The sequence below is a fragment of the Papio anubis genome, chromosome 14 (assembly GCF_008728515.1).
Source record: "Papio anubis isolate 15944 chromosome 14, Panubis1.0, whole genome shotgun sequence".
Taxonomy (NCBI): Eukaryota; Metazoa; Chordata; class Mammalia; order Primates; family Cercopithecidae; genus Papio; species Papio anubis.
This window is the reverse complement of record NC_044989.1, coordinates 31,165,968-31,183,138: the sequence shown is the minus strand read 5'-3', so window position 1 is coordinate 31,183,138 and position 17,171 is coordinate 31,165,968. Positions and strand designations below refer to the sequence as shown.

The window sequence follows — 17,171 nt, the reverse complement described above, 5'->3', positions numbered from 1 at the left end:
AGAGCTGACTTCAAGATCAGCCTGTTCCCACACAGGCACGAGCCTCCCTAATCCCAGCCTGCTACTGTTGCAGTAGTCTCCTAATGGGTCCTCACCTTCAGGTTTCCCATCCTTGATTAATCTCTATAGCACAATGATGATCGTATTATTTCTCTGGTTAAAAACCCGTCCTTCCTGTTTAAGATAATTTGCCAAGCTAGCAAAGTTAGTTACAATGTTTTATGTACAGTGTGGTAGCATTGTGTGTGTGTGTGTATATGCATGGAATAGTAATATATATACTTAAACTAATACTAATATATATTACTATATATAACATGCATGGAAAAGTGTCTGAAGGAACATATACCAAACTGTTAACAGTGATGATCAAATTATTAACAATGATTGGAATGGTATTGAGAGGGGTATACACTGTCATTTTCTATGTTACACGTTTCCGTGATGTTTTAATTTTAAATAAGTCTAATTGCTTTTTAAAAAATTGTTTCATTGAAGTATAATTTACATACCATAAAGTTAATCCATTTGAAGTATGTAACTTAATGGTTGTTAGTAAATTTCAAGAGTTGTTAGACAACTATCACAATCCAGTGTTTGAACTCCCATCACCCCAGAATGATCTCTTGCATCCATTTGTAGTCACTCCCATTACCATTCCACAGGCCCAGGTCATCATTCATCTACTTTCTGTCTTGTAGTTAAGTCATTTAATAGAACCATTAAATGTTCTATTTAGTTTTTTTCTGTTTGGTGTCTTTCTCTTGGAATAATGTTTTGTAGGTTCCTCTATGTTTTTGTTATTATTCTTTCTTTTGAGACAGTCTTGCTCTGTCACCCAGGCTGGAGCGCAATGGCACAATCTTGGCTCACTGCAACCTCTGCCTCCAGGTTCAAGCGATTCTCCTGCCTTAACCTCCCAAGTAACTGGGATTACAGACATGCACCCCTATGCCTGGCTAATTTTTGTGTTTTTAGTAGAGACAGGGTTTCACCATGTTGACCAGGCTGGTCTCGAATTCATGACTTCAAGTGATCGGCCCACCTCAGCCTCCCAAAGTGCTGGGGTTACAGGCGTGAGCCACCGTGTCCGGCCCATCTATGTTATAGCATGATTCAGTACTTCACTCCTGTTCATTGATGAATAATATTCCATCATAAGGATATACCATATGTTGTTTACCATTCACCACTTGATGGACATTTGTGTTGTTTCCAGTTTTCTGCTTTTATGCATAATACTGCTCTGAACACTCTCATACTAGTTTTACGTAGACATGTATTTTTATTTGTCTTGAGTAAATTCCTAGGAATAGATTTGCTGAATCTGTGGTGAGCTTAACATTTTAAGAAATAATCGCATTTTCATGGGCAGAGGCAGCCTGGCAGGCACTGGGAGAGCTGGGCTTTATTATTACTAATATTCTACAACTGTTTAAATAGAAGGAACTTTATAATGAAACAGTTCAGAATACTGGCTCAAGAACCTATGTCAAGATGAGCTGAATTTTAGTAAATTATTTTAGGAATTATGACGAGCTAATTGAATTAGGCTTGTGACAATGAGAGGAATTTACATGACAAGTAAAACTTGCTCATATTAAAAATGTTTAGATATTTGCTTCTATAGATGTCACTTTAATAAAATACCAATTTAGTTTTACTTGTGGCTTGTCTAGTTAGTAGTAACTCTAATAGGCTTTATTGGGACAAGCTTACTGCTCTTGTAGGAGCTCCTCTCACAAGTAGTTGTAATGCCCTAGTATAACTCAGGATCAGTAGCTTGAGATGTTATTGTTTTTCTCTTCATCTTTGACTTTCAAAGAGCCTCCCCTTTTTGGATCCAGACATCTTTTCTGAATCCTGGTTCCACTAGTATACCTGCTCTCCTATGATCCCAAATCATAGTCAATGGTGCCTCGAACGTAGCACCTTCAGTTAAAGGCTGCCTAGTGCTCTGAGGAAAGCTTGCTGATTATCTCCCTGCTCTACTCAGCCCAAAAGGCAGAAAAACAAGATAGTCAGTCCTGCGCTCATTTGTAATTGTAAAGATCAGTTATATATGTATTTGTAATGAGAGCAAGTATATACTCATTATAGGATAAATTTAAGAAGTTTAAAATATCCCAAAGTAGAATTTCTATATCTAGTCTTTTGTTTTTTCATGAATATTTGCAAGTGATTACCATTAAATTCACACATGACAGATTAATCTGAAAGATCTGAGAGACCACGTTCTTCCTGGCCGTGATAGAACTGCTCCTGTGGTTTGGGACAAGTAACAAAACATCTGCTTGAGTTTTGTTTGCAAAATACACTATTAATATTTGACCTACCTCAAAACATATTGAGGATCTGTGAAATGCTAAGTTCCCAAAATAAAATATTGCCGATTGTCTTTTTATTGAAAGTAAATTTCCTCATTAAGTCAACCTGCCTTCTGTAAGTCACAGTGCTTAAATCTCAGGATTTTTTTTTTTTTTTTTTTTTTTTTTTTTGAGACAGAGTCTCGCTCAGTCGCCCAGGCTGGAGTGCAGTGGCCGGATCTTGCTCACTGCAAGCTCCGCCTCCCGGGTTCACGCCATTCTCCTGCCTCAGCCTCCCGAGCAGCTGGGACTACAGGCGCCCGCCACCTCGCCCGGCTAGTTTTTTTGTATTTTTTAGTAGAGATGGTGTTTCACCGGGTTAGCAAGGATGGTCTCGATCTCCTGACCTCGTGATCCGCCCGTCTCGGCCTCCCAAAGTGCTGGGATTACAGGCTTGAGCCACCGCGCCCGGCAGGATTTTTTCATTAGGAGAGACCTGTCATTAAGGATTTGTAGGTGTAATTGCTTAGCCTCCATTATTGGTGCTTGGGATAGAGAGGTTTTAGATTTTTCTGTTTTTTGTTCTGCCTCAAAGCTCAGTTTATTGAAGACATTTGTAAGCTATTGGATCATCACTTGAATCAAGATTTTGACTAGTGACCTAAATTGTCCATTTCTTATGATTTCCAAGTTATAGTCTGAGAAATGGCTAATTTTAGTAACTGTCCTATCATAAATTAATGTTGGAATAAACTGAAGCTGGAAATAAATACTTCATGAAAACTGGCTAAAGTCTGAAATAAATGACCTGTTTTATGTCCAATAGCTACTACATTTGATAGAACAGTTTTGAGAAACATTTCATTCTTGAAGGCAACATCTGACATGGTTCTCAGCAAGTTGGAATAGTAAAGATGGTTGGGTTGTTTTGATGAGTGGAAGCAGCATGTTTGTAGCATACAAGTTATTCAATAATCTTGTGCTATTGACCTAAAAATATGTCTTAACTCTTCATCGAGGCAAGCCTGGTGAAGCCTTTACTTGTTACTACTTCAACAGTTGGAATTAGTTGCTCTTTTTACTTGATGAAACAAAACTATACCTCTGAATATTTATGGATGCTTTTTACTAAATCAGGCTTGTGTTCTTAATCCAAATTAGTAAAGTTTTATGGAAGCTGAGATGTAATACAGTAGTCTCCCCTTATCTGCAGGAGATACATTCCAAGAACCCTAGTGGATGCCTGAAACCTCAGATAGTACTGAACCCTTTATACACTATGTTTTTTCAATCTACCAACCAAGGCAGCTACTCAGTACAAAGCGGCAGGCAGTATACAGTGTGGATAAGCAGGACAAAGGGATGATTCACATCCCAGGCAGGACAGAGCAGGAGGTCATCAGATTTCATCACTCGGGACAGCTTGTGATTTATTTTATTTAGTTTATTTATTTATTTTTTGTTTTGAGATGGAGTCTTGCTCTGTCACCCAGGCTGGAGTGAAGTGGTGCGATCTCGACTCACTGCAACCTCCGCCTCCTGGGTTCAAGCGATTCTCCTGCCTCAGCCTCCCAAGTAACTGGGATTACAGGTGCCCCGCCCCAACATGCCCGGCTAATTTTTGTATCTTTAATACAGACTGGGTTTCACCATGTTGGCCAGGCTGGTCTGGAACTCCTGACCTTGGGTGATCCACCCACCTCAGCCTCCCAAAGTGCTGGGATTATAGGCATGAGCCACCGTGCCTGGCCGACTTGTGATTTAAAACATGAATTGTTTATTTCTGGAGTTTTTCACATAATATGTTTGGACGAAGGTTGCCTTGGTTAACAAACTATGGAAAGTGAAATTGCAGATAAAGGGGGTTACTGCTCCTGTGCTCTAAACTTGATGTTTGGGTGATCAGGAGCAGGTAGCCAATGGGAAGAGCACTTCTGAGTGATAAGTAAAGGAGTTTCTCTGGTGGCCTTTTCACATTCTTCAATGTTCAAGCATATTTTTCACTTATCATTTTCTCTTCCACCTCATTTTGCCTCACCATCCCCCCTCTCTGCTTATTTCTTAAACCCATTGATGGCACTCATTAAATTGTGTTCAGAGCGAATGAATCATTGTTCCTTAATATCCTTTTCAATATGCCACAATTTAGGGCACTTTAAAAATTTTCTAAAACAATATCCTAATCTGAATATTGACTAATTTGAGCCACATTCCCACCTCTATCTCAGCACACGCTGCCAGTCTTCCCCCGTATCTCCTCTCAATTCCCCACCACACCTCATAAAATTGGAATCAAAGAAATCTCACTCTGTCATTGTTAATCTAAGAGTAAAAGCACTGATTTTAATACTGCTTTACTAGTTTCAGCCATCTAAGTAGGTAGGCCTCTAGGTATTCTGCAGCTCACTGGTGGTCTTGACAGCCATTCATACATGTTTGTATTACGTTATTTTTCAACTAAATCGCAGTTGGAAAAAAGAATCTTTAATATTATGCCCTTGGATCTGTTACTGCATCACTAGCACTTGTGATGCAATAGGACACTGCGCCTGTACTAAAAGGGCCAAGAGTAAATGCCTTTTTTCTTTTTGGTGTTTGTTTTGTTTTGTTTTGTTAAACATGTCTATAGAGTTGGTTAATGCTGAATTTGTGAAATAGCCCTTCCAAAATTATTCTTGTATTTAAAAAATAAATGGATCTACCTAATTTTTATTGATTTTTTTTTAAAAAAGAAATGATCAAATTATATTCCAGAGTGACTATACCATTTTGTATTCCAATCAACAACCTTTAGGGGTTCCACATCCACAGTAACACTTGGTATGTCTGTCTTTACCCACTAGAATTAGTGGGTGTGAAGTGATAGCTCATTGTGATTTCAGTTTGTGTTTCTTATATCCTGTGATCTTGCAGAACTCATTTATTAGTTCTAGAATTTCTTCTGCAGATTCCTTGGGATTTTCTCTGCAGGCAATCATTATCATCTGCAAATAGGGACAGTTTTTTTTCTTCCTTTCCAATCTGCAAGTTTTAATCTCTTTTTCTTTACATACTGTGATGGCTAGCCAGACCTTGCAGAACTATAGGTCATATATCCTTGCCTTGTTTTTACTCTTAAGGGGAAGGCATTCAGTCTTTCATCATTAAATATGTTACTGGTAGGGTTTTGTTTGTTTGTTTGTTTTTTGTAGATACTTATGATCAGATTAAGGAAGTTTCCTTCCATTAGTGTTTTCTGAGCATCTTTATAATGAATGGGTGTTGAATTTTGTCAAATGCTTTTTCTGCATTGACTGATATGATCATGTGATATTTTCTTCTTTAGCTTATTAATATGGTGGATTGTATTCATTCCTTTTTTTAAACACTGAACCAGCCACTGTCCTTGGAATAAATCCAGCTTGGTCATGGTATAATTAATATATTGCCAAATTGTATTTGCTAAAATTTGTTAAAGATTTTTGGATCCATATTCATGAGAAATATTGCTCTGTAGTTTTTTCTTTTAAAATTATACCATCGTGGTCAGGGTTTGGTGTCAGGATAGCATTAGCTTCATAAAATGAGTTGGAATTCCTCTTCTAATTCTAGAAGAGATTGTGCAGAATTGGTGTTAATTCTTCTTAAAATGTTTGGTAGAATTTTCCAGTGAAATCATTTGGAACTGGAAACTTCTTTTCTGACAGCCTTAAAACTATTGGTTAAATTTCCTTAATAGTTCTAGGACTATTCAAATTATCTATCTCATGTTGAAGTGGTAGTTTTGTATTTTGAGACATTCATTTTAAAATGTTTTGTTTTTAATTGTTATGGGTACACAGTAGTTGTATACATTTATAGGGTACATATGATGTTTTGATGCAGGCATACAGTGTATCAGGATAAACAAATCAGGGTAATGTAAGTTTCCATTACCTCAAGAATTTATCATTTTTCTGTGTTAGGGAACATTTCAATTCTACTCTTATTTATTTTTAAATATATGATAGGTCAGGCGCGGTGGCTCACGCCTGTAATCCCAGCACTTTGGGAGGCCAAGGCGGGCAGATCACGAGGTCAGGAGATCGAGACCATCCTGGCTAACACGGTGAAACCCCGTCTCTGCTAAAAATACAAAAAATTAGCCAGTCGTGGTGGCGGGCACCTGTAGTCCCAGCTACTGGGGAGGCTGAGGCAGGAGAATGGCATGAACCCAGGAGGCAGAGCTTGCAGTGAGCCGAGATGGCACCACTGCACTCCAGCCTGGGTCACAGAGCCAGACTCCGTCTCAAAATAAATAAATAAATAAATAAATAAACGATAAATTATTGTATATATTTTAAATATTATAGTCCCCATATTCTGCTACTGTATACTAGGTATTACTCATTCTGTCTAACTGTATTTTTTTATGCATTAACCATCCCCACTTTATCCCCCGTCCCCCCTACCTTCCCCAGCCTCTGGTAAACATCGTTCTACTCTTTATCTCCATGAATTCAATTTAATTTTGTCTAAGTTATTAAAAAATTTATGTGTGTAAAATAGTTCATGGTGTGTTCTTATTTCTCTTTTGATGTCTTCAGGGTCTATAGTGGCATCCCCTGTTTCAATCCTGATATGGGTAATTTGTGGCTTCACTTTGTTTTTCTGTCTTGCCAGAGGTTTGTCAATTTTATTGCTCTTTTTAAAGACCCAGGTTTTTGTTTCATTGATTTTCTCTATTGTGTCTGTTTTTGATTTCACTGATTTCTGCTCTTATCCTTATTATTTCCTTCACTCTGTTTGCTTTGGATTTATTTTGCTTCTCTTTTTCTAGGTTATTGAGTTGAAAGCTTAAATAACTATCTGAGAATGTTTTCCTCTTTTTTAATGTATTCAATTTAGTGCTATAAAGTTTCCCCTAAGCACTACTTTAGACAGGTTCCATAAGTTTTGGTATGTGTATTTCATTTTTGTCTTGTATTTTTGGTCTGCTTGTTTGTTTCCCTGACACTTTCTCTTTGATCCCTAATTATTTAGAAGCATGCTGTTTGGTTTCCAGGTGTTTATAGATATTCCTGTTATCTTTCTATCCTGAGGCTTTCTATTGATTTCTAGTTTCATTCCATTTTAGTTGAAGAACACATTCTACAGGATTTCAGTTCTTTCAAGTGTGTTGAGGTTCATATCAAGGCCCAGGACATGGTCAGTTTTGATACAAGTTCCATGGGCACCTAAACAGAATGTGTATTTTGCTGTTGATGGACTGTGTATTAGCTTCCTGTGGCTGTTATAACAAATCACCACAAATTGGGTGGCTTAAAATAATGAACATTTATTTTCTCACAGTTCTGGAGGCCAGAAGTCTGAAATCAAGGTGTTGGCAGGACCGCACATCCTCTGAAGCTCTAGGGAAGGATCCGTTCCTGGCCTTTTCTAGTTTCTGGTGGCTGGTGGCACTCCTTGACTTGCGGCTGCATCACTCCAGTCTCTGTCCTTGTCTTCCCATCACCTTCTCCTGTGTGTCTGTTCTTGTCTACCTATACATACTTCTCTCTTACAGAGACATGTGATTGCATTTAGGGTCCACTGCAATAGTTCAGGATAAGCTATTTCTCTCCAGATCCTTAACTTTATCACATATTTTGCCATATAAGGTAGTATTTACAGGTTCTGTGATTAGAAAGTGAATATATCTTTGGGGAGGCATTTCTTTTTCCTACCACAGGTGTAAATATACACTAGATCCTGATGGTGGTATTGAGTTCTTCTATATCCTTCCTGATTTTCTGTCTATTTTTTTCTATCAATTTTGAGAGAGGAGCATTGAAATCTCCAACTGTAATTGTGGATTTTTTCTATTTCTCATTTTAGTTCTACCAGTCTTTACTTCATAGATTTTTCAGCTCTGTTATTTGGGGCAGACACAATTAGTATTGCTGTCTTTTGGGAGGATTGACACTTTTTTCATTATATAATCTCCTTCTCTCTGTCTCTGGTAATTGTATTTGCTCTGAAGTCTACTTTATCTCATATTAATAAAGCCACTCTTGCTTTCTTTTGATTAATGTTTGCATGGTATATCTTTTTCCATCCTTTTACTTTCAACTTGCCTACATTATTATATTTGAAGTGATTTTCTTGAAGATAGTATGTAATTGGGTGATGTTTTAAAATCCATTCTGCTAATCTCTTTTAATTGTATTTACACTATTTATAGGTAATATAATTACTGATGTGTTGAGGCATAAGTCTGCCACTTTATTTTTTGTTTTCTGTCTGTTCTATCAGCTTTTCATTTCTCTGTATTCTTTTGTGTGCCTTGCTGTGGTTGGGTTACTTGGACATTTTTTTTAGAATTCCATTTTGATTAAAAGTATCTCTTACATAGCTTTTTTAGTATTGCTCAAGGTATTATGTTATATATATACAACTTATCACAGCCTACAGAAGGTCTCATTTTACTAGTTTTGGTGATGTATAGAAAACTTACCTCCCTTTATGACTCTGCCCTTTCCCATTTACATTATTTTTATTTTAAACACTTTCTTTACATTCATTTAGAACCACATCAAGACAGTGTTTTAATTTTTGTTGCAACTGTCAGACAATTTTAAAAACCGAAAAGAAAAGCTTACTGCTTGTACCCATGATTTTGCTTATAGTGTTTTTCCTTCTAATTTTCCAGGCTTCCTTCTTTTATCCTTTTCTTTCTGTTTAGAACTTCCTTTAGTCATTATTTTATTGTGGGTCTGCTGGGGACACATTTTCTTAGTTTTCCATCTGAGAATGTCTTGATTTTTTTTCCTTGTTCCTGAAGGATAACTTTACTGGGCATTAACTTTTGAGTTAACAGTTCGTTTCTTTCAGCACCTGAGAAACTGCCACTTCGTTCAGGTCTCTGTGGCTTCTGATGAGAAATCCTTTCTCATTCTAATTAGGCTCCCCCTATAGGTAAGTTGTCATCTTCTCTGGGTGCTTTCAAGACTTTTTCCTTTGTCTTTAGTTTTCAGAAGTTTAATTATGATAGGACTTATCACGGATTTCTTCGGGCTTATCCTGTTTCAAGATCACTAAGCGTCTTGAATCTGTAGGTTTATATATCTTGAAACCTTGAAAACTTTTCAGTTATTATTGCTTTGAGTACTTTTATGCTCTTCTCTTTTTCTCCTTTTCTTCCAGATCTCCAGTGGCTTCAATGTTAGGTCTTTTGTTATAGTCCCAAAGGTCCTTGAAACTGTTTTGTTTTTTTTTTTTCATTCCATATTCCCAATATAGTTCAGACTGGATAATATATCTTATTCTATTCTTCAGTTCACTGATTCTCTTCTATGCCCCCTCTCTTCTGCTGTTGAATCCACCCAATAAGCTATTTGTTTTGGTTGTTGCATTTTCAATTCTAAAAGGCCCATTAGGTTCTTCTTTGTATCTTCTATATCTTTGCTGAAACTATCTGTTTATTTCTGGAAGCCTTTTATTTGTGTCAAGTGTGTTCACAATTGATCTTGGAGGCATTTTTTTTTTTCCATGGCTGCATTAAAACTATAGTCAGACAATTTTAACATCTTTGTCACCTCAGTGATGGCATCTCTTGGTTATCTTTTATTATTCAGGAAGTTTGAGATCTTCCTGACACTTGGTATGACAAGTGGTTTTTCACTGAAACTTGGAGAAACCCACACTAATGTACAGATGATGGCGGTGATGATGATGGTGATAATGATGTTCTGAGAGCTTGGATCTTATTTAAGCCTTCTATTTTAATTGGCTATTTCTGACCTTGCTTTAGCAGTGGTGGATGCCACCTCATCACTGCTAGGTGGGGGTAGAAATCTTGATCTTCCACTTGGCCTTTGTTGATACTCAGGGCAGGAACAACTCCTTACTTCTGGGCAGAGGTGGGAGATCTACATTCCAAGTGCTGTCCATGGACATCATGGTGCGGGTGGTCTCTTTACCACTGGCTTGTGCTAAAAGTCTTGACTCTTCACTAGACTTTTTCTGACACCACCAGAATGGAAGGGAAGAGTGGTGTGTCTTTGTTAGGTGGGTGGGGAAGTCGATGTGTTCTCCAGTGACTCAATCATAAGGTGTAGGTACAGCCTTATGACTGGCCATCAGCAACGAAAGTCTCAACTCCCTTCCTGGTCTCCTCTGGCACCATCCCAGCAGGAGTGTTGGGGTATCTCATAACAGCCTCATGAATGTGAAAGTTTAGGCTCCCACTGAGCTTTTGCCGGTGTGAGTAGGAATGAGACTACATTTTTGTGTGTGTGATGTTTGACTGGAGTACTTATTGTCTAAAAGTGTTTAGTTTTGCTAGATTGCCCCTTTCCTGGTCTTTTGACTAGAGATAAAAGGATTTGGGATATAGAGTGAGCTTTTTGGTCTCTGTCATCATTGGCATTTCTGGATTGCCAGCTCCTGCCCCAAGTCTGGGATATATAGATGAGGCAAAAAGGAAACGCCTGAAACTCACCGTCATGTCATTCCTTGGGTTGCAAAGTCCCTCCTGGGACTGCCTTTTTTTTTTCCTCCACTTTTCAGAGTATTCTTACATTGCTGTTGTGGTTGATTTTAAATAAATGTATAGAATTCCAGAGTTTTTAGTGGTACTTAGTGGGAGTATGGAAGTGGAAGTCTCCGTATTATACATCAATGCTGAGTTTCTCGCAAGATAGAATCCTGAGTGATGTCATCAGTAATTATCGTGTGCTTTCATATTTAGTCTCAGTTGATGCTCCTCCAGTCACATTATAAATGACCAGGGTAAGACCAGAAGTGGGAGCTACACACTCCTCATTATTGTGGTCACAGCTTTAATAGATGAACTTGGAGTATTGAGTTGTTTAGAAAAATAACTAGAGGGTTTGGATGAAATAAAGTCAATTGTGAGAATTAACAAATTTATTTTGGTGGTACCACTTTTTACAGTTTTTTAAATCTTAATTTTGTAACCATAGTAGTTACATGTGTATAGATTCTTGTTTAAAAAAAAAAAAAAAAGAGGTGGCTGGGCGCGGTGACTCATGCCTATAATCCCAGTACTTTGGGAAGCCGAGGTAGACAGATCACTTGAGGTCAGGAGCTCAAGACCAGCCTGGCCAACATGGCAAAAGTCTATCTCTAAAAAAAAAAAAAAAAAAAAAGTTAAAGTTTTCAGGAAAAGCCAACGTTCCCCTTTACCCCTTTGGATCCCACTCCTCTCTGCTAGGGGCTGCCTAATGGGCTCAGTTAGAAAACTTCACACTTCAGATCTAGGGTTAAAATTGTTCAAAAAAAGAAGTGTTCTTATTTCGTGTTCTCACCACGTATAAGACATGCTTTTTGGCATGGGAAAAAATCACATTGAAAAACAGTCTTTGTCCCTAGACATCTTACAAGATTTTTAATTCAATCCAGCAAATATTTATTAAGTGCCTAGGGTGGCCACATGAAGGATATGATATTGTTTCTGCCTTCAAGAAATTCACAATATGGCTGGGGAAATAGATGATAAAAGAAGCAGAAATGCAAGTTGATAAAGTACTAGGGAAAGCAAAAGTAGAATTAATTGAGACATAGAAAAATCATCTAGGATGAGTAAGACTGAAATTATCAAAGACACGTAAAGCAACTTGTGGGAGAGAGAGAGTACACATAGGGAAATAAACTAAAACCAAAATAAAACAAACAACAAAAACATGAAAACTGCCATTGATCTTTCCAGAGAGATGAGATATTACAATTTAAAGAAGGAACAGAATGTTACTAAAATGGAGCAGTCAAAGAATAAAAAAGAGCTCTCATGAATTGACACTATGAAAGCAGAAGGGTTGAAAGGAACTTGACAAATTTCCCAAAAGTGGAAAATAATGTGAAACAATAGAGAAAATACAAAAAAAATTGAGGATTAGTTCAAGAGGTTCAAATCATAATCATTTCAGAAAGAAAGAATGGAAAAAACAGAGAGGGGGGAGCTATCGATAATTCAAAAAATTTTCCAAAACTGATGGGCATACATTTTGGGATTAAAACAGCACATTCAATAACCAGCACAATGAAAGAAAATAGACCTATGCCAAGTTATAACATTATGAAATTTAGAAACCTGAGGACAAAGAGAAGGTTTCACAATTTTCAGGAAAAAAAAAAACAGAACCCTTTCCAAGAGTTAGAAAGCCATTGATTGGACTTCTCAATAGCAGGAAGCTAGAATGTACTGGTAAAATGCCTTCAAATTGCTGAGAAAAACTGGAAAGCCTACTTCCAAATTAGGATTCTATATACAGCGGAATCATTAATTAAAGGTGAAAGTAGAATAAAGACATTTCAGACATGCAGCGTGTCAAAGATGTTCCTCTTTGTGTACCCTTTCTTATGAAGATATTAAAGGATGTACTCCAACAAAATGAGGGAGTAAAATTTAAAAAGGGAAAGACATGGAATCCAGGAACAGGAGATTCAATATGGAGAGAGATGAAGGGAATCCCTGGGATGAATCCCTTTACCCCTTTGTATCCCACTGGGGGATTTCAGATTTAAATCCTTAGTTAACAGCTGAATAGCAGATCTAGTGGGCAGCCAATTTAAATTGGAGTAGGCCAGATGGCTCTAGAATAGAAAATCAAATGTGCTTGAGCATGTTGGAAGCAGGGCTCAGGAGGGAAAAGAGAAAACGCATTAGGAGCAGATTTTTAGAATTGGGGAAAACTTTAAGTTGGCTTAGTAATGAGTACATACAAAATGAAGCAGATGAAAAAATAAAGACAATTCTTAACTCCAGGGTGAAAAAAATATTATCAAGGGAGAAGAAATTGTAATGTAACTACATGGTTCAGCAGTAAGTAATGTTTACAGAGTTATAATATTAAGTTGACTATTGATCTGATCAAAATACAACCATACTGGGAAATAGGAAGCTGGTAGGGGTGAGGGCTGGAGGGAGGGGGCTAAGCCAAAACTAAATTCTCCTTTTCCATAAAAGAAAGACAACGTAAAAGTCTAAAGCTGAAAAAGTCAAGACGTAGCAATGTAGCCACATTATCTAGAGATGTGTAAGTTTATCTAAATAGCTGATAAATGATAAGCTATGAGAATTGCAAGTAGTTGCTTCTGGAGACTGGAAGGAAGGAAAGTGGAAGAGGCTACTGTTTTTCATACCATGACTTATAGAAGTATGCGACACTTCAAACTATTTGCAGTACAACTTTCACGGTGGTTTCATTCGTTTTTATTAACTAATTTACAATGAATTTTTAAAAGTTAACTGTTTTCAAAAAGAGGCAAGTGATTAGTTCCAACTAGAGACTCTGGGAAAGGCTTCTCCACAGAGGAGCTGAATAAGGGGACTAGTAGGTGGATAAGGTGCAGTAAAGATGCTGCCGCAGGCTGGGCTCGTCCCTGCAATCCCAGCACTTTGGGAGGCCAAGGTGGGTGGATCACGAGGTCAGGAGATCGAGACCATCCTGACCAACATGGTGAAACCCTGTCTCAACTAAAACTACAAAAATTAGCTGGGTGTGGTGGTGCATGCCTGTAATCCCAGCTACTCAGGAGGCTGAGGCGGGAGAATCGCTTGAACCAGGGAGTAGGAGCTTGCAGTGAGCCAAGATCACGCCACTGTACTCCAGCCTGGTGACAAAGTGAGACTCCGTCTAAAAAAAAAAAAAAAAAAAAAAAAATGCTGCTGCAATATCCTGGGGGAGAAATAACTTGGGCTGAAGAAGAGCAGCTGTGGTGCAGAGGGGAAAGGCAGACTATGGATAAGGCCCTCAAAGTTTCTACTTTGAGGAGCCAATGAAATCAGCACACTGTTCTCTCCCATTTTTGTTTCCTCTGCTTCAGATTATGGAACGAGCTCTATTCCACATGGACAACTGCTATAAAATTCCCAACATCCGGGGCACTGGGCGGCTGTGCAAAACCAACCTTCCCTCCAACACGGCCTTCCGGGGCTTTGGGGGTCCCCAGGGGATGCTCATTGCCGAGTATTGGATGAGTGAAGTTGCGGTGACCTGTGGGATGCCTGCAGAGGAGGTAAGCGGAGTATTTGGTAGCACAAGTCAGAGTGGTTTGGACTACTTAGGGGGAGAGTGGCTTTGTATCTTGGGCATCTCCCATGGGGGCTGCCCCCACCCCCACCGTTTCTTGCCACCAACAAGGCCTCTGTGTCTCTCTCCTTGGGAAGGTGCGGACGAAAAACCTGTACAAAGAAGGGGACCTGACACACTTCAACCAGAAGCTTGAGGGTTTCACCTTGCCCAGGTGCTGGGAAGAATGCCTAGCAAGCTCTCAGTATCATGCTCGGAAGAGTGAGGTTGACAAGTTCAACAAGTAAGCACTGGGAGTAGGGGTCCAGTGCTTTCCTGGGTTTCATATCCTACAGCCTTTCTCCTGACCCCAAAATAGGAAGCTAATAATTTAATGGATAACTTATGAGACTGCTGAGTTTGCCAACTCATTCATAGCCGTCTCTTTAAGATCTTATAATGATCTTCAGCCTGGGGCAGGTGGGCTCACAGCCTGCAATCAGTGTCATAGTCTATCAGTTGTGGTTCATCTTTAAGCATTTGTAAACCTTCTGGGCACACTATATTGTAAAGAACACTGGCCCAGGACCAACACATAACAGTTATACACCTGCCTCTGACACCAATCTATAAATATGAATTTTGGAGTCACTCCATCTCCCTGGGCCTCAGTTTCATCATCTGAAAAGTGGACATAATTGGACTGGCTCTGTCCTCCTCACAGAGTTATTCAGACAATTAAATATAAAGCACAGAGAAGGCTTTATTATTGTTGGCAAAGCACAGTGCCTCCTGGAGATAACAGCCCAAGACCACCAAGCCACTCTGACCCAGCACGAGTTGCACTCAGGGAAGAAGAGTGTTGACACTAAAGTCAAGACCGCCTGGAGTGGGCTGTGCACCAGCTGACCGTTCTCATCTTTGTCTACATTATTGGGGCATAGTTCCATTATTACAAGACTATATGGGCAACCCCAAGGATGTCCTGTTTTGGCTTGATCCAAAGATGTTCATGACCTCAACATGGTAGAGAAGTTTCTATAAGAATGTTCCTTTTCTCTAGGGAGAATTGTTGGAAAAAGAGAGGATTGTGCATAATTCCCACCAAGTTTGGAATAAGCTTCACACTTCCTTTTCTGAATCAGGTAATTGCTTTATCGAATTGTGTCTATCTCCGCTGGACTGGGACCCCATTTCCCCCTTGTTTACAGCATTGCAAGGGAAATTTCGTTGTCACTGGTAACAGGGCTTACTGAAGGAACTCTTTGCTATTTAAATGAAAGTTGAACTTGCACAGTCCTATTTGTCCAGTAGGTCATGGGCAGTGAGACTCAGAGATCTGGGATCAACCTCTAGTTCTTACCTTTCCTTACTATCGGACTGGTGAGAGCTACTCTATTTTTCTCGTTCTGTTTCTTCACTTACAGGGTGAGGACAGATATTTGAACAAGAGAAACAGAGAGAAACATATGAAAACCTTCTGCAACTACTGATGTGCTATATAATTAAATCATGAGATTCATACTGCCATAATTTTTGTCTGAGATTTACATCCAAAATGCTGCTGGTTCTCTTGTTCCTGGGCTCCATACCTTTGGTCCCAAACTTTATTGAATTGGAATTTACTGACGTTTGTGTCTGGCATCCTTCTCTTTCCCTAGGCAGGAGCCCTGCTTCATGTGTACACAGATGGCTCTGTGCTGCTGACCCATGGAGGGACCGAGATGGGCCAAGGCCTTCATACCAAAATGGTCCAGGTGAGCAGCCCTCTCTAGCACCGTGATGTCTGTTGTTAGGGGAAGTGGTATAAGAAATTGAGCAGTGGGACCTACCAGAGCAGAAGCAGGCCCAGGGTCTGTCCCCAGCCCTGTTGCTTATGTCCGTGTTGCCTCGGGCAAGTCTTTTCCTGCACTTGAACTCAGTTTCCTCAACTGTGCAAAGGAGTTGGCCAGGTGACCTCTGAGGACATTGCTATTACCAACATTCTCAGTGTGTGAGGTGGGCACACTGTGTGTGTAAAGGTTTCCCACATTCCAAAAGACTCCTCGGAGTGGGGTGAGGACAACGAGCTGGATGAGAGTCAGCACATCTGCTTGGCGCATGGAGACTGGCCAGATTGGATCTTGTGAAAAGTGAGTGTTAGTGTAAAAAGGCACTGTCAGTTTATGAATGCTTTTACCCAACCAAACCGCTCCAACAAGTGCTCCTTCGAATTCAGCCAGATGTGAGGACATCCCAGACAATGGGATTAGAGCTTACAAAATTGTTTTCTTGCCTGTAACAGTGAATGTGAATCCTGTCTTGGAGAGAAGGCAGCCAAGCCCCATGATAACCCCTTCCCTAGAGGGCAATGTCTTCTCTTTTCGCAGGTGGCCAGCAGAGCTCTGAAAATCCCCACCTCTAAGATTTATATCAGTGAGACAAGCACTAACACTGTGCCCAACACTTCTCCCACGGCTGCCTCTGTCAGCGCTGACCTCAACGGACAAGCCGTCTACGTAAGGAGCCCGTGGGATCCCGCAGAGCAGAGGGCCAGCCCAGAGCTGTGGGCCTGGAGAGTCTCCCTGGGTGGGAGCTAGAAGGATTCCTTGCAGGCTCTTTGGCTCTGGCCAGGCCTCTGGCTCCCTTATCCAGGAGGATGCTGTTTCTCCAAACCTCAAGCTAAAAGAGAGGCCCAAGAATCATAATCACTGCCCTCAGAGCTGGGAAGGATGAGTGCAGGATGGGGAAGTGAGGATGCTGAGGGAAAGCAGAGGCTTCTGGAAATACTCCCTGGTGCTAGAGCTGGCAATAGGACAATGGGCTGAAGCTGAAATTTGATTATAGAGTCAGGTTGGCCACACTTGCTCCTCTCCCATATGGGGGATGTAATCAAATAAGGAGTTTGAGGGAA

At 39.7% G+C, this 17,171-nt stretch overlaps 1 protein-coding gene across 2 annotated transcripts in view; it reads left to right on the top strand.

Moving 5' to 3' along the window:
- Positions 1-17,171, top strand: part of XDH (xanthine dehydrogenase) — a 77,648-nt gene that overhangs the window by 49,820 nt on the left and 10,657 nt on the right. For both annotated transcript variants that reach the window (XM_009183950.4, XM_003908475.4), the window contains exons 25-29: positions 14,094-14,285; positions 14,437-14,582; positions 15,342-15,423; positions 15,940-16,035; positions 16,648-16,776. In XM_009183950.4, the coding sequence (XP_009182214.2) occupies positions 14,094-14,285; positions 14,437-14,582; positions 15,342-15,423; positions 15,940-16,035; positions 16,648-16,776 (645 nt within the window). The remainder of the gene's footprint in view (positions 1-14,093; positions 14,286-14,436; positions 14,583-15,341; positions 15,424-15,939; positions 16,036-16,647; positions 16,777-17,171) is intronic.